Source organism: Sus scrofa, chromosome 2 (assembly GCF_000003025.6).
Source record: "Sus scrofa isolate TJ Tabasco breed Duroc chromosome 2, Sscrofa11.1, whole genome shotgun sequence".
Taxonomy (NCBI): Eukaryota; Metazoa; Chordata; class Mammalia; order Artiodactyla; family Suidae; genus Sus; species Sus scrofa.
This window is the reverse complement of record NC_010444.4, coordinates 76,747,207-76,772,978: the sequence shown is the minus strand read 5'-3', so window position 1 is coordinate 76,772,978 and position 25,772 is coordinate 76,747,207. Positions and strand designations below refer to the sequence as shown.

Here is a 25,772-nt window from a genome sequence, read left to right as displayed (position 1 = left end):
TAGCTGCGAGGGGCAGCCAGGACAAGCAACTTTTCCTGTCCTAGAAGAGGGGAGGTGGACGTAGTGACCCAAGCTGGAGCGAGCGTGGGGTGTCATGGCAGGGGCCCCCAGGGCCGGGGAGGAAGCCTGAGCCCCAGCCAATTCCCCCTGCCGCTTGCTGGACACTGCAAGACCCCGGGTTAGCACGACCTGAGACCGCCCTTCCCGGCTTCTCCCAGGCCCAGCAGTGCACAGAGAGGGTGGGCATTGACTGGGGCAGCCCAGCATGTATGGAGGCACCTCAAGGGGCACACTCCAGGGGCTAACTCCAATTGTCCTCGAGGGGATACAGAGGCCAGAGAACATCCTCAACTTGGCCCAGGTGCTGGCGGGGGTGAGGATGGGGGTCGCCCTGCCCCCATCCAGCCCGCCCTTCCCGGGCCCGCAATTTGCCTAATGACCCAAGATCGATCAGGGCTTGAGCCACTGGCCAGTCCGTGGCCAGTGCAATTCTATTTTACTAATTACTAAAAGGCTGCTGGTGGGGGAAGCTGGTTCTGGGGCTCCAGGGGGCTCCTTGCTCTCTGGATGTTGGCAAATTTTTGCTCCATCTCCCACATGGAGCATAGCCTCTTCGGGATCGGCATTCCTGTCCCTGGGGCCACCCTAAGAAGGGTAGGGGCTATGTGGCCAGGCAGCCCCTGCCCAGTGAGGTGCTTAGCGTGTCCTGAGGCAACAGAGGGGAGGGGCCCCTTCCTCTCAAAGCTGCGGTCTGCCTCTTTTCTTTCAAAATGGACGCTTTCTCCGTTAGAAAAACCACACACGCTTGTTATAAAAATGAAAATGATAATCAAGCTGGAGGAAATACGTAAAGACAGAGGTGAAAGGCTGCATGCAGATCCCACCCCACCCCCTCAAGGAAGCTTGGTGGACATTTGGGGGTACTTCCTTCCAACTTTGCCTTCCCGCCTAGGGAGACCTCCCAGCCCCCACCTGACCTGTGCTCCTGGGGCCTGGGATGCAATCATTTTATGAAGGCTGATTGATTTTTAGATCCCACGATTATTTTTAATTATCTGTGATTGTTGGAGAATGGGACGGGGCGGGCTGGAGACCCGCACAGCCAGAACCCCCTCCCAGACTTGGAATCTGCCTGGGGAGAGGGATATTCAGTTGTGCGGCCTGCCCCTTTCTGCCCCTTCTGTTTTCCTGCCTGGAAGATGGGTGTACTGATGTATAACCAGAAATTACAGATAAATCCTGAATTGAGAAGTCTATGGACCCAGACCTGGGGGCAGGGTGTGCACTTGGACAGAACATGAGAAAGGCCACCATCACTCTCTACCTCGGGTCTGAGGCAGATGCAGAATGACATGGCGATGCAACTGCCCCTTGGGGCTGTGTGAGAAGAGACTGTGTGCCTAGTAAACAGTAGGTAGCTACTAAACGCTGAGGTCTAAACCCAAGTCACTGAGAGGGGTCCCTTTTAGCCTTGGCCCACCCTCCAGGAAGTGGATCTGGATGGGGCTATTCTAGTCTGATCCCCCCATGCTGTGGGTTGAATCATCCAGGAGACAGCCCATCCCCCTCTCCTGCTTTCGGGTGGACACAGAGGTGCCTCGTACTCTCAGTGCAGCAGGCAGGATGGCACCCTCCTCCCCGGTGGCAAGGAAACAGACACTGAAAGGGCCCTGGCACCAGGGCCAAACCTAGTGCCAGTTCAGAGAAGCAAATCTCCAAGGTGCAGCCACCTTGAGTGTGTGTGTGGGGAAATCCCCTTGAAGGTGATGGGGGTGCTGCTCAATGGTTTGTGTGAGGGGGGAGCTCCTTGATCAGGCCCTCCCCTCTGTCGCCAGTTTAGAGCCCTGGTCGTCCCCATGGGGTGGGGGTGCCTGGGGGACCCCAGCGGTCACCCTCCTGGATAAGGGAAAATTACCCCCTGGGGCAGGTGTAATAGAGAATGAGTGGGGTTGATCTTGGAATCCTCCCCCCCTCACGCTCTGGCCTTCAGATGGGGGCACGCTTTGGGGGCTGACCTGGCCACTCTGGACTCCCCTTCCTGACCTGCATCTTACTCCACTAGAGGGGTCACCTGGGGGGGGTCTTCTGAGTGTGGGAGGCCCCCTCATTTATCCCAGGTGCCAAAGGGGCCTGGGCTTTACCTGTCTCTGTCTCTAGATGGTGAGGAAAAGGAGCGCCCTCGTTCTCCCCACTCAAAAGAGAAACCCTAGAGAGGGAGTGGGGGGAAGCAGGGAAGGTGCATCTTTGGCCTGTCTGAGCTGAAGGGCGCGAGGGGGTCTTTAAGAGTTGTCGGAGCTGCTCCCACGCTGGAGATGGAGGGAACTAGAAGGACCTGGAATTGGGAAGTGACTTTGGCACCCCTGAAGCCAGCTGATCCATTGTACAGCTGGGGAAACTAAGGCCCATGTGCCACCCAGGGGAGCAGATCCAGACACTTGGGGGACAGGCTGTGACCCAGCCTGAGGATCCTCCTCTCAGCACCATTCCTCGCACACAGGCCTTTGTGTGTGGGGGGGGGGTGCTATGACTCCCCACCTGTGTTCCTATAGAAGGGGGTGAGCAGGCAGAGAGCCCACCTCCTGGCGGTCTGTGTGGAGGGAGCAAGTGGATCACAGTCCTCCACCCAGCCACACTCCTGCTCTCTCCCTAAAGATGGACTGACAGGTACCAGGCAGGAAAGTAACCTTCGACATCTTGGGGAAAGACAGCGTGAAGGTCCCCAGCCCCACCTCGGTGGAGTCTGTCCTCGACCCCCGCCCCTTGTCCTGGGGTACTACCGGTGCGGGGGGTGGGGAACACGGCCGTCGCAGAGGCAGGGGACCCCAGAAGCCCAGGTTCTGGCCCACTCCACCTGCCTGGCGCTCGAGGGGGCCGGGGCGGGCGGAGAGCGAGGCGGCAGGAGGCGGCGGCGAGGGGAGCCGGTGGGCGGGGGCGCTGACGTCAGACCCGGGCCCGGGCGCTGGCGGCCGCTCCCCCGCCACATCCTGGTGGCCGCGTTCGCAGCCGGGCCGGGCCGTGCGCTGCGCAGCCGGGCAGCCTCGCGCGCAGCCACCGGGGAGCGGGCGGGGGCCATGCGGCGGCCTTGAGCGCGCCAGGCAGGCGCCGAGGAGCGCGCGCGGCGGGCGGGCGGCCGAGCCGGCGAGTGGCCCGCGCGCGGCGGCCAAACATGGAGCTGAGCCTGGAGAGCCTGGGGGGCCTGCACGGCGTGGCCCACGCGCAGGCGGGCGAGCTGCTGAGCCCGAGCCACGCGCGCTCGGCAGCGGCGCAGCACCGCGGCCTGGTGGCGCCCGGGCGCCCCGGCCTCGTGGCCGGCATGGCGAGCCTGCTGGACGGCGGTAGCGGAGGCGGCGGGGGCGCTGGGGGCGCAGGCGGCTCGAGCGGCGCGGGTGGAGGTGCCGACTTCCGTGGGGAGCTGGCGGGTCCTCTGCACCCAGCCATGGGCATGGCCTGCGAGGCGCCGGGCCTGGGCAGCACCTACACGACGCTCACGCCCCTGCAGCACCTGCCCCCGCTCGCGGCCGTGGCTGACAAGTTCCACCAGCACGCGGCGGCCGCGGCAGTAGCCGGAGCGCACGGCGGCCACCCCCACGCGCACCCGCACCCTGCGGCCGCGCCGCCCCCGCCGCCCCCGCCGCAGCGCCTGGCGGCCAGCGTGAGCGGCAGCTTCACCCTTATGCGCGACGAGCGCGCGGCGCTCGCATCCGTGGGCCACCTCTACGGGCCCTACGGCAAGGAGCTGCCCGCCATGGGGTCGCCGCTGTCACCGCTGCCCAACGCGCTGCCGCCTGCTCTGCACGGCGCCCCGCAGCCGCCGCCGCCGCCGCCACCGCCGCCTCTGGCCGCCTATGGAGCGCCGGGCCACCTGGCTGGGGACAAGCTGCTGCCGCCCGCCGCCTTCGAGCCTCACGCCGCGCTGCTGGGCCGCGCGGAGGACGCGCTGGCCCGCGGGCTGCCCGGAGGCGGCGGCGGCGGCGGCAGCAGCGCGGGCGGCGGGAGCACAGCTGGGCTGCTGGCGCCGCTGGGCGGGCTGGCGGCGGCCGGGGCGCACGGGCCGCACGCGGGCAGCGGCGGCCCGGGCGCTGGAGGAGGCGGCCCCGGGGCAGGCGCAGCAGCCGAGGAGATCAACACCAAGGAGGTGGCGCAGCGCATCACGGCGGAGCTGAAGCGCTACAGCATCCCGCAGGCCATCTTCGCGCAGCGAATCTTGTGCCGCTCGCAGGGCACGCTCTCCGATCTGCTGCGCAACCCCAAGCCCTGGAGCAAGCTCAAGTCCGGCCGCGAGACCTTTCGCAGGATGTGGAAGTGGCTGCAGGAGCCCGAGTTCCAGCGCATGTCGGCGCTGCGCCTCGCAGGTAGGAGCGCGGCGCACACCGCTTCACCCTAGGGTTCTGGCTCGGGGGCTCCCCAGCACCAAGCAGTGAGGCAGCGGAGCGCCCCGCCTCCCTACCCATTCGACAACCTTGTACCCCGCCACTGGCTTGGGACCCCCTTGCTGGAGGCTAGAGCTTGATCAGCACCCCTGCCTATCTGTACCGTCGCCAAAAGGGAGAAAAGGATTGTGCCGCCGTCCCTCCCATAGACTCCCGCCCAGCCCCTCTGGGAACCAGAATGGGGTTCCTGGATCCTTTTAGACTCCTGGAGGATCCCCAAGACGCCAGCAGGGTCGCTCATTGTGCGTGTGTGTGTTGGGGGGGGTGTGCCCCAGACACGCTGCCGCTTTCACCTCCGGGTGCCACTCCCCTCCACGCGAACAGCCCCTCGCTGCGCCCTCAGCCCCCGGGGCAGAACGCTGGGACCATGCACTGGGCTCCAGAGCCTTGGCGGCCGGGGCCGGGCCCGCGCGCAGCCCCCGGCCCTAGCGCGCGCTTCTTTGTAGCTGGGCCTCCGCGATCGATAGCCCCCTCCCCCTCTCCGGCCGCTGGCAAAGGTCACCCGAGAACGGGCGGGGGAGGGGCGGCCCGGGGGACCCTCGGCCCGCGCGGCCAGGAGGCCTTCACACCCCAGCGGGCCGCCAGCCCCGCGCGCGTTTGCTCTTGGCTCGGGTGCGCGCACCCCTCCGGCCTCTCTTGTCCGTTGTGTGTTTCTGTCGTTTCTACTTCTCTCTCTGTCGGGGAGGACTGGCATCTATTTTTGGCTCGATCTTCGTTTTCGTCCAGATCTCCTTCTTCTCTCTCCTCTCTGTCGCGCTCTCTTTCTATCCCTCTTCCCCTGTCTCAGTCTCTCACTCTCACTGATGCTCACCTCCCTCCTCCCTCCCAGCTGACAACAGCTAGGTCCACACCTGCCCCCAGCCAGCGGGGGGTGGGGTGGGGTGAAGGACCCCTTCTACCGGGTGTGTGGGGGTGCAGGAGAGCCCCCACTCTCACCATAGTGGCCTGGCTTGGGGTGGGGGGGGCGTCTTTTCCTGGCCGTTCTGGTGAGGGGATGCAGCCGCCCCAGCCTCAGGGACAATAGCGGCCTCGGGCGCCTGATCGATTGCTTCGCTGTACACAGGGGCGACTGGGGCTGGATGGAGTGGGCTGGGGCTCAAAGCAGGCGCCCCTTGCATAGGAGACCAGGCAGGATTTGGCTCTGCCTCCAGCCTGAGGAACCAGGCAGCAGGGCTGGAGGGGGGGCTGGAGGAGAGGGGGTGCCCGTGGGGGATGGAGGGGGGTATCCGTGTTATTTTACTTCCCTTCTCACAGGCATCCTGGACCACCTGGGGAGCCTGCACCCACACCCAGGTCTCAGTTTTCCCTTCTGCAGTGCCAGGTGACTGGCTGAGCTTCCCATAGGCTTCCTAGATTCTCCACTTTGAGGAAGGAGGAAATCAATCCTCCTGTTATGTGGCAGGTGACCAAATGCGCCGGGAGGTTTCTGTGAAATGTTAGAAATGGCATCAGGAAGTGGGACAGTTTTGTGTAATGGGCAGGATGCATTCTGTCCTGTTCCCCACGAAACATGCAATAACACAAGGGTGCTCTCAGGGAACACTCAGTCACATCAACACACAGTCCGGTGTGGTGTAGGTGACATCAGGTAGCAGGGAGCACGGCCCCAGGCTCTGGCCAAAGGCAGAGCTCTAATGCTGTAGATAGTAAGCAGCCCTTGTTGAATGGGACAACTCGTGAGGTCTGACTGCCACACTCTTTCACCTCCTCCCAGCATATGTGTTCTGGGGACATGTCTGACATGCACGTACCCACAGGACACGCGCCACTTTCTTTTTTTCTTTTTTTTTTTTTTTCTCACTGTCACGTCATGGTTGTGTAACTAACAGGACCTACCAGTGGTATTTGAATGTAACATTTCCAGGCCAGCTAAGACTGACTAGGGCATCTTAGAATGACAAGCCTCAGGGGAGAAATGCCCCCACGGTGAGAGGTGAGAGGCACCTGCTGTGGGTGGGGGAGCAGTGACAGCCAGCGGCACCAGCTCCCAGAGTCTGTATAAGCATGGAGGGGTGGGGCTACTAAGGCAGCAAGCCACCCCACCTCTCTCAGCCTCAGTGTCCCCCTTCAGATGGGTCAGAATAGTGGCCAGCTCAGGGCCAAGTGCGGGAAATGGAGGGGGCAAATGCAGGGGCCGGCACATGCTAGGGTCCACGGGACACTGGACGTGACTGCTAGTTTGTCCCCTGATCTTTCAGCTGCTGCCCATGCCCTGACTCCACCACCCTTGTGTTCTGCTTGCCAGCCTCACCTCTGGCGAGCCTCACCTCCAGCCCGTCTATACCACAGGGCTGGGCCTGAGATGTTAAGAGGTGGCCAGGCTGGCCAAAGGCTGTGGGGTAATTAGGTGCCGACTGGCCAAGAGGCTTTTAGTTCCAGTCGCTGCGCAAATGAAAAGCAGTTAAGTGGCGGCAAATCGCGGCAGTTAGGGGGAGGCAGCCGGGCACATCCCTCCCCTACACGCAGCCCTTCAGGACAGCCCAAAGTGCTTCCCAGGTGCCCCCGGCCCACATGACCCAACCTGAGCAGGGAGCACTCACTGCTCTTGTTCCTCCACCTCCCCATCTAAGACCCACCCAGCCTTTGACTTGGCAGCTCTGTGCCCAGTCTAGAGCTCAGCTTGAGCACCTGCCTCCCTCCTTGGCTCCTGGCTGAGCTGCCCCAGCATCCCTTAGGGTGTCTGGCCCCCGCTGGGACCAAGAGAGAGAAAGGAGGGAGAAAGTCACACACAGAGAGAAAGAGATGGAGATTGGCCAAATCCGAGAGAAATGCAAAAAAAGAGACAATGAGAGACAGAAAAGGAGAGACTGGAAAATGAGAGGTGCGAGAGCTCCCAGCGCAGCCCCTGCACTGGTCCACTTGACTGGGTCACCCCCCCACTTAGCCCTCCCTCCCCCCACCTCCCTGGCCTGGAGCTGAGGAGAGAAGGGTGGTTTCTTTGTTTCTCTGAAGCAGGAAGGAAATCCGACCATGAAGACCTCAGGGTCCCCAACTCCCGTGGCCCATGCCTGCCAGTCTTTGTGACTCAGTTTACCAAAATGTAAAGTGTGTGTGCACTGGGGAAGCCACGATCTGGGTCTGACACTCGGAGATTCTGGACCCTTCCCACAGGCCCACAACTCCACTGCCATGGGGCGGGGGCCTTCCCTACCCCACTCCAGGGTCCTGAGACTCCTGCCCCTTTGGAGCCGCCACCTCTTCCAAGCCCTCCCCAACTGGGTCTCAAGCAGTAATTACTGGAGAGGGGCTGGGGGAGGGACTGGCGGACCCCTGGGCAGGGGTGGGGTGGTCGATGAATTCGAATTACCGTCTCTAATTCATCACCGTCCCCTGGTCGATAGCTTTGGCCGCCTTCAAATATTGTTTAAATTGCAACTCCAGAGGAAAAGTATTTAGGGTAACTGATCAGAAAACATATATATATAATAAAACATTAGATGGAGACGACTGATAAGGCCATCCCCTCCTCCTTGCCCACTGGTGAGCCCTGAACCCAGAATCTCTGAAGGATAGGGGAGGCCAGCCTGGGGGAAACTGAGGAAGGGAAGGAGCCATGTCTGGAGCTGGTGGGGGGTGGGCGCAGCAATGGTGGATATCTGGGTTGGCAGTGGGTGGGCAGTGCGGTGGTGGCTGGGAGTCTGGAGGGGATGGTGATGGAAATGGGAAAAGGCACACCAGCTGCCCCCCACCCAGATGAGGGCAGGCCTGTCCCCCACCTTCCCACCATTCTGCACCCACCATCCCAGGTGTTGCAGGGGGTGGGGAGGTGGGGGGCTCGTCCTGAACTGAAGAGACTCAATCCTGGGGGGGTCCAGTCCAGGAGTCCACTTGGAGGAACAGCATCCATCCCCCACTAGCACTCTGGACTTTCCCCAACAAAGGCCAATGCACCTTCTGTCAAACCTGACCTTGACCACAAGAGTCCACACCTCTTACAGACCTCTCAGGAAAGACATCTCAGCAGAGAACTTGGAGACCTGGCCTCACCTGGGCTCTGTCACTGACTGATCCTGGGCAATGGTCTGAGCCTCAGTTTCCTCATCTGAGCAATGGACAGAATCAGATGCCACCTTGTAGGTGCTTGATGGGGTTTTTCTTATCAACCCCACCCCTCCAGAACCCCCAGGATGCATTCACAGAGCCTGCACCCTGAAGTCACACTGCTTAATCACCCCCTCATACCCACATCCCCTTGTCTTCGGGGAGGGCCCGGGTCACCCCCCAGCACCTGTGCTTCATGGGATCCACAGAGAACGGGCAGGATGACAGAAGGGGCCTGGGACCTGGAGGGGACACTGCAGACCCACGCAGGGAAGCAGGGAGTGATGGGAGACTGGGGCTGTGCGGCCAGAGCCATGTGGGGCTGAGCACGAAGCCCAGGGTCCCCCCAAACCAGCCCCCTCCTTCCAGACCACAAGACCCAAGTGGGGCAGCCCCAGCCCTTGCCCAGGCTTGGTGATTCTGGCTCAGCCACCTCCTTGCAGAGGGAGAGGGGGAGGAGGGGGCATGCTATCAGATGGGGAGGGGGCTGCTGGGATGTCCAAGCCCTCCCCTCCCTCTTATCCACCCATCAGGAATGAAGGACCTTTTAAGCCCACTTTACAGACCAGTAAGCCAAGGCTGAAAGGAAGGCAGGTGCTTGCCAAAGCCGCACACCGGAGAGTGAGGCAAAGCCTCAGCCTCCCCAGCAGTAAATGGGGCTTGAGATGTCCAGGCTCCCACCTCCTTCAAAGATGGGGAACATTCCGGGTAGATGGCCTGGCAGAGACAAAGACTAGGGGGAAGCTCAATGGCCTGAGGCCAGGGACAGGAGGGTGGCTCTCAAGGTCCTGTTAAGGTCCATTTTACAAAGGGCTTGGTTGACCCTCAAGGCTGAGAGGGGATACCTGCACTTTCCTTCTGTCCCAGAAAAGGACAGGATCACCGCCCATGTAAGCTCCCCACCACCACCAGGGACAACCAGAGACCCCTATGGAGGGTGTGTGGATGTTGGGTCCCAGCTTCCGCCTAGCCAACTCAGAGCCACTGCTTCTGTTTTTCCTGGTGAACTACCCCCTCCAGGCTGCCGGCCCTCAGGGTGAACCTGGGTGCTGCACTGGAGGTCCAGCTCTCTGTGGACCCCAGGCCAATAATCCCTTCCTGCCTGAGAGACATGGATGGTCACCCCAAGTCACAGAGAAACATACAGAGGAATGGGGGGGGGGCTCATCTTTGCACCTTTATTCTCAAGACCCCTTAGCCTAAAATCCTAGGACTAACCAAGCAGCCGTTCTCCCAAATCTCCTTGCCTTAACCCTGCTTCCTCCCTATCAACCATCACCATTCTAGTCCGAGCTGCCCACTTCTGGCCTCCTCCTTCTCCTCCACACTGGTGCCCAGGCTCCACTCTCACTCCTGGTGTTCTCTCTCCGAAAGCTGGAGAGGGCTTGTTATGGTAATTCACATCTCCTCTGCTTGGTACCCACTGCATGACTCCCCCAGAGTTCAGAAGCCAAGGAAACTTCCTGCCACAGCCCTAACTTTCAGTCCTGCAAGGATGCAGGTGGAACCACCGAAGACAAAGGCTGGGAGGTGGGAAGCCAGAGCTGCTGTAAGGATCGAGGCTGGGCCCCTGTGTCTGGAGTCTTTATATGTAGCAGTGAGCTATGCTTAACCAGGGAAGTTCAGGCTGGTTTGAATCAAGTTTTTAATTAAATATGGCCCCAATCAATAAGAAAGGCTGCACTTCTAAGGGAGGGGAGAGACTGGCCAGGAGCCAGGGACTGCGTGGGAGACTCTCCTCTCCTCAGGCAGTCCTGGGATACCTGCAGTCTCAGTTTCCCCTCTGCCAATTGGGTGTGGATGGGGTAGGAGACTACTCACCTGACGCTGAAGTGTTGCCCTGTGGACGATGGGGGGCTCAGACCTAACAAGTCACAGGTCACACGCACAAAGCCACAGGCTGGCAGCGGTGGAAAGAGAAACAGGGACTCCTGGGGGCCACAAGAGAGAGGGGATGGAAGTGTACACTTGCCGGCACACAGTGTAGACGCACGTGGGGAGCGCACGTTGGAGATGCAAAGGAACGGAGATGTAAGTGAAAATCCTCAGGGACACAAGTGTAGACGCTCACATCCACACCAGGGCAAGTGCGTGCCGGCTCACGACCCCCACTGCCCTCAGCTCGCGCGTATCCAAGGGGGCAGACGGTGCCGCGGGCGGCGTAGGGAAGAACCCGCCTCCTGCACAGGCGCCTGGGATTAATCAAGGCCCTCAGCTGGGCTGTTAGACAGCCTGTCCGGGGCAGCCGCTGGGGGCAGTTACCCTCAGACCCCAGGCCCTCCTGCTGGGGGGTTGGGGGAGGGTCGCGTCCGCCCGCGTTGACCGGGTTGAGTGAAGGGAGACCTGGTGAGGGCACAGCAGGGCTCCACGCGTCTCTACTCACCCTAGCTCACCCTCACACGCTGGGGAAGGGTGGGTGCCTCTGTCCCCCCAAGTAGCGCCTCCCCGCAGAGCCAGCGAAGCAAAGGAGGGTAGCGGGGGGCCTCCGCGAAGCGCACGTCTGGGTCGACAGAAGTGGATCTTCCAAACGCGAAGGGACCTAGGGTGCTTCCGCCCACCGCTGCCCGGATGGACGTGGGCGCACGTCGCCGGGTGTAAAGAAACCCTTGCCCTGCACACCCGCGGCCTCCGAGAGACTCAGGACAGGAGGGCGTAACCCCAACAGGCGCCGAATCCCACACGGGGGAAATCACTTCCCGCCCAGTGGGAGCCGCTTCTGGGTTTGCCTCCCTCCTGGCGCAATCCCGGACTTCGCTTGTTCAGCGCAGCCGAGCGCAAAGAGCCGGGCGCCGGGGCACTTCCAGAGAGATGCGCGTGGCCTCGGCTCCTGCCTGTGTCCGTGGATGAGTCGCTTCCCCTGAGCACCTCCGTTTCCCCGAATGGAGTCTAGAATCTCCAGCCTTGTGGGAGCACAAAGTGGATAAAGAAAAAGGCTCCTGCACGCAGAAGGAACGACAAAGTCCCTCGTGTGATTCTTATTTTTCAATTTTAATTTTTTTTTCCACGTCCTTGGCATGTGGAAGTTCCCGGGCCAGAGATGGAACCCGCGCTGAAGCAGGTATCCGAGCCGCTGCAGAGACAACGCAGGATCCTCAACCTACTGAGCCACAAGCGAACTCCTTGACCCTATTCTTTAAAAATGCTGTATGGGGGAGTTCCCGTTGTGGCTCAGTGGGTTAAGAATCCCGCACAGTGTCAGTGAGAGTTCAATCCCTGGCCTCGCTCAGTGGGTTAAGGATCCTATGTTGCCGCCTAGGTGGCAGATGCAGCTCTGATCTGGTGTGGCTGAGGCTGTGGTGTAGGCTGGCAGCAGAGCTCCTATTCGACCCCTAGCCTGGGAACTTCCATATGTCTTGGATTTGGCCTTAAAATAAATAAAAATAAAAATGCTGTATTTTTTTCAGACAGCAGATACAGTCACCAAGTTCCAAATCTAAGTGGAACAGGTTCTCCTATCCGCAAACCACAGTTTCTATTCCTCCTTCTAAGGAGAGGTTACACTTAATCCAGCAGCCATAACACACCTTCTTTTCCTTTTTTTCTTTTTAAAAACCACAACCAAGAGCCCCTGGTTCTGCTGTGCTTCTGCTTCACGGACACCCAGAACATCCACGTCAGGAAAGACAGTGCCTTGGGCCTCTGGGGCATTTTTGCTGGCTGCATAGTATTCTCTCCGGCCATTTCCTTCTTGTTTCAACCACCTCCCCACACAGGGCCATGTAGGCTGGCTCAGCTGTTTTGTGGTCACCTCCTAGAGCTGCAATGAACACCGTTTTGCCTGTGAGTTTATCTGTGGGTTAATTTCTCAATCACTGAGATGCTGGGTTCCCCCTACCCCCATGTTGGCCTCTCTACTCCTTTTCTTATCACTGGTTCCTTTCCTGTCATCTTTTTCAAATCCATTTCCAGATGCCAGCCACTGCGACTTCTTAACATTTTTTTTTTAATAAAAGTTGTGTGTATGTGCGTGTGTACCCGCCAATGCCGTAAGCCTCCTGAGTGTGGTGCCTGAATGCCTGAATCGCAGGAGGTGTGAGAGCAGCCCCTGGACACCCCTGTCCCCCCACCCCAGGCATTGCAACCACCAGATGGAGCGCCCCCCCCCCCAGGGGCAGCCAGAGCCCAGTGGAAAGGCTCATTTCCCTGATAAGTCTTTGAAAAGCTCAGAACTAATTTGAAAATGCGGCCATTAAAATCCCATCAGGGGAAGCAGAGGGGCGGGGGGAGAGAGGGAGGCTGGGCAACAGCCAAGGTGCGCTCAGAGGCTGGAAGGGGAGCTTCGGGCCCAGGAGGAAGGGAGGGGGGTGACTTTGCTCCTCTCACCCATGGGAACCCCTTCCTTCCTGGCTCCCTGGGTGCAGGGTGTGGCTAGTCAGGGTTGAGGGGTGTATGTACACCATTCTCCCCTTGAGAGTGACACACTGTATGACCTTGGGCAAGTCATTCATGTCCCTGGCCTGGGGGGGCTAGCAGAGGATGCTCAAGGCAGCTCAGCCCAGTGGGGACATGCCACCAGGGTGGGGGCATCCACATGCCCCACATCTGGGGCCCTGCAGCTGGTGGCCCGGGGCGGGACGTGTCACCAAGGAAACCGGTCATCATCACAGCCGGAGACCTGGCTCCGTATTGAATTGTCTGCTCTGCGAAGCTGAGCTGAGCACAGGAGGTGGCCAGACGGGAGGGAAATGGTGGCTCTGGCTCAGCTCCCAAACCTCCACCCCCGTGCCCAAGTGGACACACATTGCTGTGAGGGGGGCTGGGGGCAGACAAGAGCGGCTCTGGGGTGGCTTGGGACTCTGCACAGAGTGGCGTGACACAAGGAAGGAGGACACTGCTGACTTCTGGAGCCATGGTCTGCCCTTGTCAGACCCAGCCTTTCAAGGTGGGGGGCGGGGTGGGGGGGGTCACCTGGGACTACCCTGTCTCCTGCCTTCTCTCCTCCCTGGGCTTCACTCTCCCCCCTCCCCACTGTACCCAAGTGTCCCCTTTGGCTGGGCCTCCAGTTCTGTCTTCCACACCCAGAGCTCTCTGGGCTCCCGTTGACCCCCCAGATATAGCCCACACATACCCACCTGCATCCCCGTTGCTCAGCCAGGCAGCCAGCATCCCTTTTTTAAAGCTTCTCCTTTATCTGCCATTGTCAGAGTCACGTCTTTGCATCAGACTGTGGCTCTGAGGTGGGGGGCTGCATCAGTCTCCAGTCATCTGTCCCCAGCAAAGCTTTGCACATGGTGCACGCTGTAGGTGCTTGATAAGCATATGAATGAAGGAGGGAGAGGTTGCAGGGTCCCACCGTGGCACACATTTGGACCTTGCTTCTTGGATCCTCCTGATCCCTAGACGGTGGCACTGGCACCCCCGTGTACAGACAGAACGTCAGGGCCATGGGTCTCCACGCCCGCTTGATACACCAGGAAACGGATGTCCACAGAGTGTGGGCTCAAGGCCACTCAGCCCCTGGAGCCCAGGGCCCAGGATTCCCGCTGACCCAGAATGGTGAGATGGTGGGCTGACAAGAGCCTGTCCTGCATCTCTACACTCAAACTGGGGGGGCCACCCACACTGGCTGTCACACTCAGCAAGTCACATTCTGTCCTTTATTCACACTGCCTCCGAGTCCCAGGCCATTCGAGGTCTTTCCTGCTGCCCCTCACAGGCCACATCCCCCTCCCCCCAACCCCCACTGCCCCTCAGATCCCTACCCACCGCCCACCTTGTTGGCCTATCTCACCAACAGCTCTGGCTTTGGTCACAGGTTCTCCCTCTACTCAAACTGCTGTGCCTGGACACCCCTCCCAGTGGCAGCAAAGCACACTGCACACACCACCTCCCCCCAGGCCCTGTGCAGCCCCACGCACACACCCTGGACAGACTGGGCACAGACAGAGCCTGCATGGTCAGCCCACTGGACCAGGGATGGCCCTGGATAAGCACAGCGGTGACAACCATCTCACCCCTCCCACGTTAGTCACCTGTCCAGACCACAGAGGGCCTCTGGGGGAGGGAAGGGGAAGAGGCAGAGAAGGTGGGAGAGGATGTAGAGGAACAGGATGGGGAGGTGGAGACTGGGGGAAGGGGGAAGGGAGGGAGGAGCAGGGAGAGTAGGAGAGCTTGGGAGGAGGCGGGAGAGAGGTGTTTATCAGGCAATGATGGGGAACAGGTGCAACCCCAGCTCCCTCCATTGTGGACCTGATTCTCTTCATCCACTGAAGGGTGACTGAATCTGCACCCCCCAGCACTGCCCATGCGGCAGCAGACCCCAGCTTCTCCCTCACTGAGTGGGGTCAGGGTGCTCCCTGCTGAGGGCCCTCCCAGGGGCCCAGACTGCCTCACCTGGCCCTCCAGGACAGTGGCCAACTGGGTCTCCCAGCACAGGATCTTCCAGTCTGGACTGAGTCCCCTCACTGCCCCACCACCCACACCGTGGGTGGGAAGCATCACCAGGGGCGTCACCATTAAACAAACACAGCCAGCTGGCAGTCCCCCCCCCATCCATCCACTCTGTGCTGTTCTCTAAAGGAGGGATTTGGGGTTCTGCTGAGGGTGGGTAGGAGAATTTCCTGGAGCAGGGGCCACCCTGGGCCTTGAGGGGTGTGTAGGAGTTCTCTGGCAGAGGCAGCCCAACCCCTCTTCCAGACCTGAGTTTCTCCATCCCTCCCCTCTCCAGGAAGATTCCAGGAGAGATATTGAGGCTGGAGGCCTGCCCTGAGAGGGAGAGAAATTTTATGGTGGCACTGAAAGTGGGGCCCAGACCTTCCTGCTCCCAGAGGCCCAGGAATGGGAACCTCACCTCCGCCCCAGCAGAGGACTTTTCTGGTTAAATCCCCTCCCATCGCCTGACAAGGCTCATGATTAATACTGTTTTCCAGCTGAGGAAACAGGTTAAGTGAGTAATTCACGGAGTGACGGTCTGCCGTCTTAGGTCCTGGAGGAGAGCAACTTTCTAAAAAGGCAGGAAGCGGGAGGGGGAGAGGTGTTTGGGGAGCACATCCCAGAGGATCTGAAATGAAAGGGAACTTAAAGGACCCCCCCAACTCACCTGTCTTTGCCGCCGCCTGGACTGGACCGCCGGAGCCGACCTTCCTACCTGGAGCCCCGCCCTGGGCTGGGCTGGGGACGGCTGCCCCCTGCCGGTCACAGTGGGAACCGCGGGACAGGCCCGTGCAAAGGCCCGACGTTAGCTCTTGCTGGGCGCCCCGTCAGAGGGCTCATTTAGGAATGGGGGGTCTCAGTCTCTTCTGTATCTCTTTCGATTCCCTCCAGGTCCTCTGGGACCCCCGGGAGCCAGCCCAGAACCCTCCTCATCCATGGGCTCCCAAAGGACTGATAACAATGAGTGAAACAGGGAGGGGTTGGGAAACCAGAGCATCTCAGAAGCAGTAGCTCCTAGTATTAGCGTCTCAGTCTCTGGGGTCACTGAGGGTGGACAGGAGAGAAAGTTGGGGCCAAAGCTCTTACTCCATGGTGCCCCTGGATTGAGCGGAGAAATGATAAATGCTATGGAAAGTTTTAAGAAAAAAGCTGGGGGAAGGGGAGTGTTGCAGTATTAAATTGGGAGGGGTCAGGGTGGGCCTCACAGATACTTGAGCAAAGATTGGAAGGAGGTGAGAGAGCTGTGAAGAAACGTGGAGAGGAGAAGAGCACTGCAGGCAGAGATGACAGCCAGTGCAAAGGCCCTGAAGGTGCCCGGGATAAGGGGCCCAATGAGGTGGGGAGGGGTCGGGCAGCTGACATGCACTGAAAAATGTTTGAAGGAGGCAGAGCATCCCAATTTTGCAGTTGAGGAAATGGCAGTGCTGCAAGAGAATTGACTCACCCAGAGTCCCAGAGAATGTACGAAGGCCCAACCCCCACAACAGTCCCAGGGGCCAGCCCAGCTGACTCCCCCTCTGCTGTCATGGCAACCGCGGTGGGTGGTGAGGGCCTGTGCGCAGGGCCCCGCCATATCCCTCCACCAGAGGCTGGGAAGCCCTGGTGAGGGAACTCAGGCTGAGCGCCCCGGTATTGGGCACATACAAGGTGGGCCTGATGAGAACAGAGGTGGTGTTGGTGTGGATGGAAGCGAGGGTGATGGAGGTAGGCTACGGATACAGGTGGTGGTGGTCACGGTGGAGGTGGTAGTGGTAGATGGATACTGATGGTGGTAGAGATGAAGTCATGGCAGAAGAGGTGATGGGGAGTTCCCGTCGTGGCGCAGTGGTCAGCGAATCCAACTAGGAACCATGAGGTTTCCGGTTCGATCCCTGGCCTTGCTCAGTGGGTTAAGGATCCGGCATTGCCATGAGCTGTGGTGTAGGTCGCAGACTCGGCTCGGATCTGGCGTTGCTGTGGCTGTAGTTCAGGCCGGTGGCTACAGCTCCAATTCAACCCCTAGCCTGGGAACCTCCATATGCCATGGGAAGCGGCCCTAGAAAAGGCAAAAAGACAAAAAGACAAAAAAAAAAAAAAAAAAAAAAAAAAAAAGAAGTGATGGAAGCGGAGGTGATGCAGGTGGAGAAGGTGATAGTGGTAGAAGTAATTCAGGCGGTGAAGGTGGTTGTAGAGGTGATGCAGGTAGAGGACGTGATGGAGGTGGAAGTGATACAGGTAGAGAAGGTGATGATGGTGGAGGCGATGGAAACGGGTCATGGAGGGCATGATGAGGTAGAAGTGACACTGACAGTGGAGGAGGAGGTGCAGGCACATCACATGGCAATCCCCAGGGGAGGTGATTGTGGAAGAGGTGGCCACAGCACTGGCATCGAGGTGTGGCATCGAGATGTGAGGCTGGTGGCTGGTGCCCTGGGCAAGTCCTTCCCTCACAGCCTTGGTTTTCACTTCTGTGAAAGGGGCCCATACCCAGGCCTCTCTTCCTCCTGGGGCTGCCTCCAGGGATTGCAGTGGCCTTTGGGGCCGGGCCGAGGAGATCCTCGGCACTGGGAAGGGAGACCGATGGGGGGAGGGTGGTGATAGAGGCGGCCCGGCCGCACCGCTGGGGGCTGTGGGGGATGGAAGCGATGACAAAAGCTGCTGGCGGTAAACAGCTCCGACTGGAGCCCAGATCGATCTGGGCTGTGAGGAGCTGTAATTAGATTGAACGCTGGGAAGGGGGGGCTAGCGGAGCCTCTTTTTGCTGCAATCGACAAAACTCGAAGTTTTTTCACGACTCTGCTGGGCCCGGCCCCTCCCCCAGCCTCGGCCTCTGGGGTCCCTGTTAGGCACTGGATTGGAGAAGGGAGAGGCAGTGGGAAAGAGGTGACCCACATCTTACCTCCCTCCCATCTGCAGTCCACCATGGCTCCTGCCAGGACTTGCTGAGCCACCTTGGGCAACTGGCTTGCCTTCTCTGAGTAAATAAGAAGGCAAATCCCTGCTTTATGGAATTATCATGAGAATTAAAATATATATATAGCACATGGAAGGCCCTGGACATGTTAAAGCTCTTGAAAGGTTTCTCCGTTAGTTCTCTGTCTGTAAATGCCTCTTGTGTATTTGTAAGTAAACTGCTAAGTGACTGCATGAGTAAATGAATGAATTGATTGCAAGATTACAGCTGGTGGGCGAGAAGGGCCTCTTTTGAAATGTAAAGGCTTGGGCTGAGTTTTTGACTCTCCCTGGCCTTGCTGCCTGAGACACAGCTTTCCCTTGAAATGATGGGGACGTGCCCTCCTCCTGTGAGCCTCTCAGGCTGGCCAAGTTCCAAGAAGATGGGCGGGTCGAGGCAGTTCCTGGTGCTTCCTTCCCGCATGTCTTCATGCAGATAAAATACGAACAAATGTTCTCTCTGCCCCAGCGTGTGTACAAAAGGCTAGCTGGTATCCTGTTCATCCCATAGGCTTTGGCCCACAGAGTACTGGGATGGCGTTTCCCTTCTTATACAGCTGTTTGCTTTTCCAGGAGTTAGTGGTTGCCAATCACAAACTTTCCCCATGTCTCCCCTTCCACTGCCCTTGGTGCTCCTGCTCTGACCTCATGGGTGCCCTCTATGTCTTGCTGCCTTTATCTTGCTACCTTCCAGGCTCTCTGCTCTTCACTGGGGGGGACCTCTCTTCCCTGTCTTCTAGATTGAATCATCTTTCCTGAATCCCATACCTTTCTTTTTCGATTTACTTCCACATTTTGATGGAACACACCCTCTAGTAGCTTTCTGAGAAAGGGTACGTGGACGTCAATGTTTGAAGACGTTGAATGTCTGACTGTGTCTTTAGTCCACCTCCATGCTTGCTGTTTGGCTGGGCACCCAATTCCAGCTGCATATAGAATTGTGCTGAATTTTTAAGACATTCTTCAAATTGCCTTCAGAATTTTGAAGGCATTCTTCCCCTGGCTCCTAGTTTTCAAGAAGCCTGAAGCCACTCTGAATCAAGTCCTCCAAATGGCACATGGCTCCTCTCTGGGAGCTTTTACATTCTTCCTCCCAGGTCCCTGACATTTCATGAGGCTGAGCCTCAAGGAGTGTTGTTTTTTTTTTTTTTCCATTCATCGAGCTGTCCATTGAACTGAACCCTTGGGTCCTCCAACCGTGGATTATTTTTCTCCTTATTTATTGGGCTCCTCTAGTTTCAGACAACCTCTTGCTCAGATAAAAAAGCTGCTCATGGGAGTTCCCATCGTGGCACAGTGGTTAACGAATCTGACTAGGAACCATGAGGTTGCGGGTTCGGTCCCTGCCCTTGCTCAGTGGGTTAAGGATCTGGCGTTGCCATGAGCTGTGGTGTAGGTTGCAGACGCGGCTCAGATCCCACGTTGCTGTGGCTCTGGCGTAGGCCGGTGGCTACAGCTCCGATTCGACCCCTAGCCTGGGAACCTCCATATGCCGAGGGAGTGGCCCAAGAAATAGCAAAAAGACAAAAAAAAAAAAACCTGCTCAGTTCATCCTCTAACTTCGTCATCACCTTTCTCTCATTTTCCTTCTTTGCATTCACTTGTATTTTCAGGGATATTTGCCTCATGTTCCAATTCTTACATTGACTTTATTCCAGATATATATATACACATACAGACACACACACATTTTTTGGCTGCACCCACAGCATATGTAAGTTCCTAAGCCAGGGATAAAATCTGAGCTGCAGCTGTGACCTATGCCACAGTTATCGCAATGCCAGATTCTTAACCCACCACACCACAGCAGGAACTCCAGCTATTATATATTAAATTCTAGGAGATCCTGTCGTGATGCAAAGGAAACAAATCCGACTAGGAACTTGCAGTTTCCTTGAGGCTGTGAGTTCAATCCTTGGCCTTGCTTAGTGGGTTGGGGATCTGGCGTTGCAGTGAGTTGTGGTATAGGTCGCAGATGCGGCTCGAATCCCCTGTTGCTGTGGCTGTGTCATAGGCTAGCAGTTGTGGCTACAATTTGACCCTTAGCCTGGGAACCTCCATATGCTGCAGGTGTGGCCCTAAAAAAGCAAACAAACAAACAAACAAACAAAAAACAACAAAAAAACTAAGAACATTGTCTTCCCCTTTAGTTGTCCTTTTTATTGAACAGCATCTCTTTCTTGTCTCATGGATACAGTATTTTTCTCTTACCCCTCCAAGAATATGACTTATAGCTGTGCCTGATTTGTCTATTTCTTGTGAGATCATCGGCTCCCAATCCTTCTACCATTTTTCTCCCTCTTCCTCTCTTTCCTTCATTAGAGCCTTTCCTGAAATGTCCAATAACCTCCGACCGTCATTCTCATTTAATCATAAAACCTGAAACAGCCAATTAGAAGCGCAAGGTGTTCCAGGTCAGAGGGAGCCAGGGAGGGAAGTGGTGCGTCAGTTCACACGGGGGAACCTGTCGTCCCTGAGAAATGAGCCACAGTGCAGGGGACATTCATTTATTCCTGTGGATGTGTGGACATTGATCTGGCATGCTCTCTGGTTCGGAGTGTTCCAGAACCAAAAAAAAAAAAAGTCAGCTTGGTGTGTGGTCCCAGCAGGCCATCAGGGCTAGCAGCGGGATCTGCTAGTACAGCCTGTGCCAGCTGCCACTTCTGAGGGTGACGGAGTCACTGGGGACAGTGGTTCTCACAGAGACAAGGAGGGGGGCAGGTCTCCACAACCCTCCGCCTCTGACTAGTACGTAGACGAGAAATTGAGACTCTGATAGAGTTTCTGGTGACGCTTATCTTTTCCACTCATTGGCCCCCACAGCATCAAGAGGAAGGGCCCACTCTGGCGCTGGGGCAGGGAGGAGCAGGGCCACAGGCTCCAGCCTGGCTCCACCATCCTGAGATGCTGCCCTTTGCCTTTTGCAAGCATCCACTGCCCACAGGCGGCCTCCTTCAGCCTGTTCTGTGCTCCATGCTAGGTGGCCCTGGGAGAGGGACAGGTGGACTCCCATTCTCCTTAGGTCCTCCCAACTCCAGAGGGTCCCTTGAGGACCTGAGGGGAGCCAAGACTAGATCTCAGCCTGCTGCTTTTTTAGGGGGCAGAGGCCAAGGTGGGGCTCAGATATCAGAATCAGGCAGTGGATGCAACTATTAGCCTGATACAGGGTCTCTAAACTGGTCTGGCCTCAGAGGACAACCCAGGGAAGGAGGCCTGGACTGTCACCCCACTTCTGAGAAACAGTCATTCCAGGGGAAGTTTACTGGAGTTTGCAACACCCACCAAGGACCTATTAATTAACTGTTTCTTTCACCCAAGTCTACACTGAGCCAAATAACTCACATGTAGAGTTTCAACGTCATTTCCCCCTCCCTCCAGGGAGAAGGGAGGGTGGGCAGAAAGCCACCAACACTGGCAGTTGTACTATCTGGGTTCAGGATTCTTGTGGGGGGGCGTTTGGGGATATGAAGCTGGGAGGGGGCTAGCATGCAGAAGCGGGTGGGAGGGATGGTGATCTGTGTCTGTGAAGGCTGCTCACATTGTGTCCCTTCTTTGTTCCTCCCCCCCAATCTTCCTCCTTTGTCTCCCCACCCACGACTGTCGGCCCTCTTCTCCTTCCATAACTGGCTGCCTCTCCCACCGTCTTGCTGCCTCACGGTCTCTGTGCCCTCCCTCCTCCCGTCTTCTCTTCTTCCATCACTCGCGTGCGTTTCCTCGCATGCCTGGCTTTCCTGGTGTCTCTGTCTCTCTACTCTGGGCTGTGTGGTCTGTCTTCCTTCGTCCGGCCGCGCGGGGGCGCTCGACCTGCTCGCCCGCCTGCCCCGGGCGCTGCTCGCCCACAGCCTGCAAGCGGAAGGAGCAGGAGCAGCAGAAGGAGCGCGCGCTGCAGCCCAAGAAGCAGCGCCTGGTGTTCACCGACCTGCAGCGGCGCACGCTGATCGCCATCTTCAAGGAGAACAAGCGGCCGTCGAAGGAAATGCAGGTCACCATCTCGCAGCAGCTCGGCCTGGAGCTCAACACCGTCAGCAATTTCTTCATGAACGCACGGCGCCGCTGCATGAACCGCTGGGCCGAGGAGCCCGGCGCGGCCCCCGGGGGCCCCGCGGGCGCCTCTGCCACCTTCTCCAAGGCCTGAGGCGCCCGGGTCCCGCGCCCTCGCAGCCTCGACGGCCTGGGCGCTCCCTCCCACGTCCCCCAACCTCCACCCTGCCAGCCCGGAGACCCGCCCCAGGGGGGGCCTGGAGGGGGTGCCTCCGGGCCCCCGCACCCAGGGAAGGGACGCAGCACACCCCCCCCAGCCCAAGTGCACAAAAGGGACCCCCTCCTCCCTCCATCCCCATCCCCTTCAGGCCAAAGGAAGCCCTCCACCCCCCAGAGGGGAGGGGGTGACAGAAAGGGGCTCCCCTGGCTCCCTTTCAATTCAGGACCCCAGAGGGCCTCGAGGAAAACCAGGGCTCACGTGTCGTCCCGAAAGCGGGTCAAGAAGCACATACTAGAAACAAACCGGGTATTTAAAAAAGGAATTTAAAGAATAACCCCTCCTTCGCCAGCCCCCGCCCCCACGGAGGGAGGCAGGGCGCCTTCCTCTCCAGCCGTCCCCCACGGACGCTTCCCCGGGAATTCTTCCCTCTCAAAGTCGCCAAAGCCCACGTCGAGCCGGATCCTCACAGTGCCCCAACCCCACCAAGACCAACCCTGATCCGCCGGCAGAACTGCCCCCACAGCCAAGAACCCAGCCGCCCTTCCCGGCGGCCAGGATTCTTTGTGCCAAGAATTGCCTGCCTTAACGTCTGGGGAGGGGCCTGTAGAGGCGACCGCCCAGCACCCATAGGCGAGCACCCTTCCCTACCTGTCCCAGACCGGAGGAGACGGCAGCTCAAACAAGCGGGTAATTCCAGACGTCTCCTTCCCCGCACCCCACTGCCCGTTCACTTTACCGCTAGGCACCTTGATGAATGATGCGCAGGGAGAGACAAGACCCCAGGAAACAGAAGAAAACACCCAGATTCCACGGAGAAACGGGCCCGGAGAAAGTAGGAGCGCACATGCGCCCCTGCGCGCTGGGGTCGCGGCGTCACTCTCTGCTCGGGACCCTCCGGAACGCCCTCCACCTGCCCGCGCTCGGGAGTGCTGCGCGCGCGTGGACCTGAGCCGCCGCGCTCTCCAAAGAGAAGGAAGGCGATGAACAAGGTGGAATCTGCTTGCTCCGATTTTTGCCAAAAAAAGGAAAAATAAAAAGACAAAGGGGAAGGAAAGGTCAGAAAAGATGAGCACGTCCCCCTCCCCCCACCTCCCCTGCTGCCTCCAGGTGACCTCGGGATTGGCAGGCAGGTGGATCCCAAAAGCCCATCCCCCCCGTCTGGGCTCCTAAGCTGGAGGTTAGAAGGAACCTCTCCCTACAAACCTGCCCCCACCGCTGCCTCCTAGGGAGGTGGCCGCCCCCCCCCCTTGAGAATGCAAGAGACATTTCTAGTGGAATGCCCCTCCCCCTCCCCAGGTAAAGGCTACCTCACTCAAATGTTCATGTCTGTGATTGGAAAAATCACGCCTGATACCAAAGATTTCCCCCAAGGACTTGTGCTGGATGCTAGGATTCCCTCGCCTGGGAACCACGTGGGAGTGAGGGTCTGCTTTGGGCCCTGCCCTCCCGGGTGCCAACCGCCCCCTACCAGAGAGAGCAGAGCGAGAGAGAGCGCGAGAGCGAGAGAGAAAGAGAGAGTGGGAGAGAGAGAGCGCGCGAGAAGAGAGGGAAGGAGAGAGTGGCGAGGTCGATGAGTGCCTTTTTCTTGAACCAAAGACGTGTGTGAGATGCTCTCTTGTCCTTATCGACTCGCTACTCTCCCCGCTTTTCAAGCAGCTGGATCTGAGTGATGCTTCTAGAACCTTTGTGTGTTGGGGCAGAATCCCCTTTCCCGTCCGGCAGCCCCTCCCCGCAGACACACGCACGCACGCACGCACACACCTCTGTTCTTCCCGCTGGGAGCTGGGGTCTGGGCGGCCGTGGCCCCGCCCCCAGGAACACCGGAGCATCTGCTTGCCGGGCACCCGGCTTCTCTGCTGGTTAAGGCACTTGCCCATCTACGCATTCAAGGCCCAAGACTCAAAGGCCAGGGCCTCGGTCTGTCCCGGGGTGGACCGTGAGGCACTGACTCGGGACGCCTCTGGTTGTAGAACGTTCTCTTACGGTGAACTGTGGTCAGATCCGGCAAGCCCCATGGACGCCTGATTCCTAAGTCCCCTTCAAACACTTTGCTATGACACGTGCGCACACACACCATCTCCCTCTTTCCTCCCCCTCCCCCTGCTTTGGCAGCTCCCCACCCTCCCCCTCCGCTCCAGACGACCCTCTCCCCTCACCCCAACACCCAGCTGGTTGTTGCATACCAAAGACCGTTCTCCACACAGGGAATGACACCTCCAGCACAGCTCCTTTGAGCCTTTGACAATTTTCTCTGAAATACCTCAAGATATTTAATGTATAGTTTATGTGATTAAAAAAAAATCCTTAGCTAGTTTTTGGAATACGTGACTTGAAGCTTTATACCGTTAAATTATAATTTTGCAGATGATGGTATGTCATTTCTTTGGTGATTTCCGTGGGAGACACATTGAATGTCGAGGCAGGAAGCTGGGTGGTCGGAGGCAAAAGGCCAAGGGAGCGAGAGCGAGAGAGACTGGGAGAGCGCGAGGAAGGACCAGGCGTTTACAGATTTCTTATTTCAATGAGTCCTTTAGGAAAGAGAGGAGCGAGAGAGAGGTACACCTGTTCTCTGGCGTGTTCTGTTTCTCGTTTTTTGGAGTCATGTCTTATGAGAGTATTTATTATTCTATGTGTTCTGTGTTCAAATGTAATTTAAGAAAAAAAAAAGGAAGAAAAATGAAAAAAAGACGCAATGGAATTTGATTTGATGCATGACTAATGTACTTTTTCTTGAAGATAATGTACTAAGTGGAAGGGTGGGGGGTTGGGGCGGGGCTGCGGGGCCCCAGGATTTGATATGTTGCATCTTGTGTTTCATGCGGTGCAGTTCCGTGCTCCTTGGCGCTGCTCTGTATTCATTCCCCCCTTTCCAGAGATCTGTGTCCAGCCGGCTGTTGGTGTGAGGGCCTCGGGTGGAGAGAAGAGAGCAGGCAGGCAGTGGGCCCTGAGCACTCACTCCCACGTCCCCACCTCCTGGCTCCCCCGTGCCTCCTGCCTGCACCCAGGGACGGGCGGCGGTGGGGGGGGGGCAGTGCCCCGGCTCTCCTGGTCCTGGTCCTTGGGCACCAGTGGGCATCACTGCTACCTTGGACGCCCCCATCCGGTTTCACGTTAGCATGAATTCCCAAGTGTCTTGTTCAGAGGAGAGAGACAATCAGCCAACTGGAGTTTGGTCGCCCAGAGTGGTGGGGGTTGGGGTGTACCCCAACTTCCCCATATCCCAAGGGCCCTCCTGAGACAGCCTCCCAGGCAGGCACCTGCCAGGGTCCCACCAAGTCAGCCCAGCCTCCCCGGGGTGCGTGCCTGTGGGGTCCTTCCTCTAGGCTCATGCTGGGACTCTAGAGAACAAAGGGGCCCCAGAAATCATGAAAGGGGGCTCTGGAACAGTCTCCCAGCCTGCGACCCCACTTCTGCCATGAGGCGCCCCCTCCCACCAGGGGAGAGCCCACTTTCCAGAAGAGGCCCCAGGGAGAGGGGTTGGGGGAACCACAGGGGGTCCCTCACTCTCTGAAAGACAGAAGGTCCCTTGTGGAGGGCAGGGGGCACAGGTTCTACCCACCTGAAGTGGGGTTGGGGGCAGGGCGTGTTCCCGGATCCCTGCACTGGCTGGAAATTAGGCCACTTCACATTCTCAGCCCAAAGAAGTTTCCTCCACACCAGCCAATCAGTCAGCTCCCTGGGCTCCTCCTGTGGCCCCAGCAGGACCCCCAAGGGCTGGTCTTCTGGGGGGGGAGGTTCTCTCAGTCAGGGGTGAGAGAGAGGCCATGTAGCCCTGAGTTGCAGTCAGGACTGGATGC

General features: G+C 58.5%; 1 protein-coding gene across 1 annotated transcript; it reads left to right on the top strand.

Annotated features, from left to right (window-relative positions):
• ONECUT3 (one cut homeobox 3) lies at positions 3,167-21,909 on the top strand. The gene is made up of 2 exons (XM_021085517.1): positions 3,167-4,352; positions 21,617-21,909. The coding sequence occupies exons 1-2, from the start codon at positions 3,167-3,169 to the stop codon at positions 21,907-21,909; spliced, it is 1,479 nt and encodes a 492-aa protein (XP_020941176.1).

What these genes read in the sequence shown, in the direction of transcription:
- ONECUT3 (XM_021085517.1), top strand. Translation starts at nt 3,167, where the DNA reads ATGGAGCTGAGCCTGGAGAGCCTGGGGGGCCTGCACGGCGTGGCCCAC. An exon ending in GTCGGCGCTGCGCCTCGCAG is followed by an intron (nt 4,353 to 21,616) that starts GTAGGAGCGCGG and finishes GCTCGCCCACAG; the next exon opens with CCTGCAAGCGGAAGGAGCAG.